General features: G+C 34.5%; 1 protein-coding gene across 2 annotated transcripts; it reads left to right on the forward strand.

The window, feature by feature from the left end:
• Positions 1–686: 686 nt before the first annotated feature.
• Positions 687–2355, forward strand: LOC149544269 (epoxide hydrolase 3-like). 2 transcript variants are annotated; one of them, XM_089798758.1, is made up of 5 exons: positions 687–767; positions 874–1085; positions 1182–1352; positions 1448–1695; positions 1792–2355. In XM_089798758.1, exons 1-5 carry the CDS (start codon positions 698–700, stop codon positions 2039–2041), a joined length of 951 nt encoding a protein of 316 aa, XP_089654884.1. In that variant the 5' UTR covers positions 687–697; the 3' UTR covers positions 2042–2355. The 2 variants fall into 2 exon arrangements, with proteins under 2 accessions (XP_089654884.1, XP_089654885.1); XM_089798759.1 differs by having other exon boundaries at positions 1182–1319.
• Positions 2356–2744: the final 389 nt, after the last annotated feature.

A 2744-nucleotide genomic window follows, 5' to 3' on the forward strand; every position in this document is an offset into this window, starting at 1 on the left:
TATACCTCTATATATATTATGCCGAGAGTAATCGTTCTCGAGGCGCCTATTTTTATTTTCATTAATCCCAACTTCGATTAAAATAACTTTGGGATTAAATAAAAATAGGCGCCTCGAGAACGATTACTCTCGGCGTAATATATATAGAAGTATATATAGCTAGTATTATAATAATAATATAATTATATTATAATATCTAATATAATTAAAATTAATTTAAAAAAGATTTGCTTGTAAAGAAAATAATTAGTTATAATTATAATAATAATAAAATTATATTATAATATCTAATAGAATAAAAAATAGTTAAAAAAAGATTGAAATAAAAATAGACTTACTGTGATTTAAATGTTGAACAATAAAATCAAAATCGTTTAAATATATTTATTTTAAACAGAAACTAAAATTATGATAACAATTATCTATAGTTATTTTATCATTATTATTTAATTGATAAATTTTAAATATTATGTAGATCTTGTGGAAGACCTTGTTGCTATTCTTGATAAAATAACCGCACATCAAAAAATTTATCGAAGGCATCATCCACCGCACAGCCAAAAACAAATGCATAGTGACGGAGACTTTAAGGGCTTACAGTAAAACCAAGCGAGCATCTTCACCAATGCTAAGTTTAGATAATTATTTTCCTGGTTAAATTGCTTAGACGTCTTCTAATTCAATTTGTGTGCGTTCCATGGAGAGAATACAACACAAGCATGTTGATGTCAGGGGACTCAAATTACATGTTGCTGAGACTGGTTCAGGTATTCCTCATCATCCATTTATTCCTCCTTGACAAGGGTTTCTAGGTTTTCTAGCAGCAACGTATGACCTTCCTTTCATTGGAGAATTGATGAAATTTGGGTACAGGTCCAGATGTGCTGCTGCTGCATGGATTTCCTGAAATCTGGTATTCGTGGCGTCATCAGATGATTGCGTTGGCCGATGCAGGGTTTCACGCAATTGCCCCTGATTTCAGAGGCTACGGACTCTCTGATCAGCCTCCTGAAATTGAGAAGGCCGGCTTTGTAGATCTTGTGGAAGACCTTGTTGCTATTCTTGATGCCTTTAGCATTCAAAAAGTAAGTACCCATTACTTTATTCCGTGAATTTATGGGTAATTTGTATTTGGATTCCCCGATTCACAACCCAAATGCCCCTTTTCTACGAATTTACAGGTGTTTGTTGTGGGTAAGGACTTTGGAGCCATGGTTGCATATTATCTGGACCTACTATACCCTGAGCGATTAAGAGGAATGGTATCGATGGGTATACCTTTTACGAGACCAGGTTCACAATCCTTTGAAAATGACAAGGTTCCTCGAGGCTTTTATGTCAGACATTGGCAGGTTTTTGAGTCTTTTCCTTATCTGCTGCAAACCTAATACTAGACAGTAGATCTAGTAGTGACAGTTTGTTAATGGAAATATGTTCATAAATGTAGGAGCCTGGAAGGGGTTTGGCAGATTTTGGGCGTTTTGATGTAGAAACTGTGGTTAGGAATATGTACACACTTTTCTCAAGAAGTGAACTCCCAGTGGCAGAGGAGGGTAAAGAAATAATGGACCTCTATGATCCTGCAGCTCCTCTGCCATCTTGGTTTTCTGAGGATGACCTGAAAATGTACTCAAGCCTCTATGAGAAATCAGGGTTTGCTTTCCCTCTTCAAGTTCCTTACATGGCCATGAAAAGGTAAAACTAGAAGTAGAATCTGATTTTCAATCACCCAACATGTGTTTTTCTGCCATAGAAGTTTTATTGGTCTGCATTTTGCATGTTGATTTACAGGAATTGGGGAAAACTGGGGGCAATAACAGGTTATACCATTCAAGCTCCAACACTTCTGATAATGGGTACGAAGGATTATGTTTTCAAATTTGGAGACATGGAGTCTTATATCAATCAGGGAATGCTCAAGGACGACGTGCCCAATTTGGAAATCAAACTCATTCCTGAAGGAAGCCATTTCGTTCAGGAACAGTTCCCTGAGGAGATAAATCAGATCACCATTGAGTTTCTCAATAAACTGCTATCTTAAATCCATACTGTCGTTTGAACTTTATTGTGAGCTTCTCTGGGCGTTAGTTGTGAACATGCCAGTGATGACATAAATAATCAAATATCAGAGCTTGAGTATGCCTGACTGATGCTTACTCAATTGTAGTTATAACAGGCAGGGGATTACTTGTTGAACAAGAGACCAAAAAAACCTTTAAAGTTTGGGTCGATACAATACATTTAGATTTAAGATTTGGTGGAATTAGTATGATTTTATTGTATAAATAAAAATAGTTTTATATTACTGAAGTAATATAAACATAAGTGATATAAAATTATTTATTCTAAAGTAAAGTTTACTTGAGATTAGAGTGGCAATTAAGACTAGACATATGAATCCATCAAAATTTAAATATGTCTTGGTTGTTGTGTGCCTCATTTATGGGTTATTGTGCTTGCATTGCACTTAAATTATCCTTGAAAGTAACACACCTCATTTTTTCTGCATAACCTTGAGCATTTATGATATTGCCAAATTCATAGGTTTCAATCACATTTGTTAATGTATGGGTTGATAATGATCAATAAAAAACAAGGGGCGCTTGCGCCATAGTTCTCGCCTTTGTGGTTTCATAGTGACTAAAGTAGCCTATTTAATTTAATAGTTATAACAGATGACTAATTGTGGAAAAACTATAGTATTATAGTACCAAGCTAACTTTAAATAGTAAATTATAATTAGT

The sequence above is a fragment of the Cupressus sempervirens genome, chromosome 8 (assembly GCF_028749045.1).
Source record: "Cupressus sempervirens isolate cs-2001-9-10 chromosome 8, ASM2874904v1, whole genome shotgun sequence".
NCBI classification, from domain to species: Eukaryota; Viridiplantae; Streptophyta; class Pinopsida; order Cupressales; family Cupressaceae; genus Cupressus; species Cupressus sempervirens.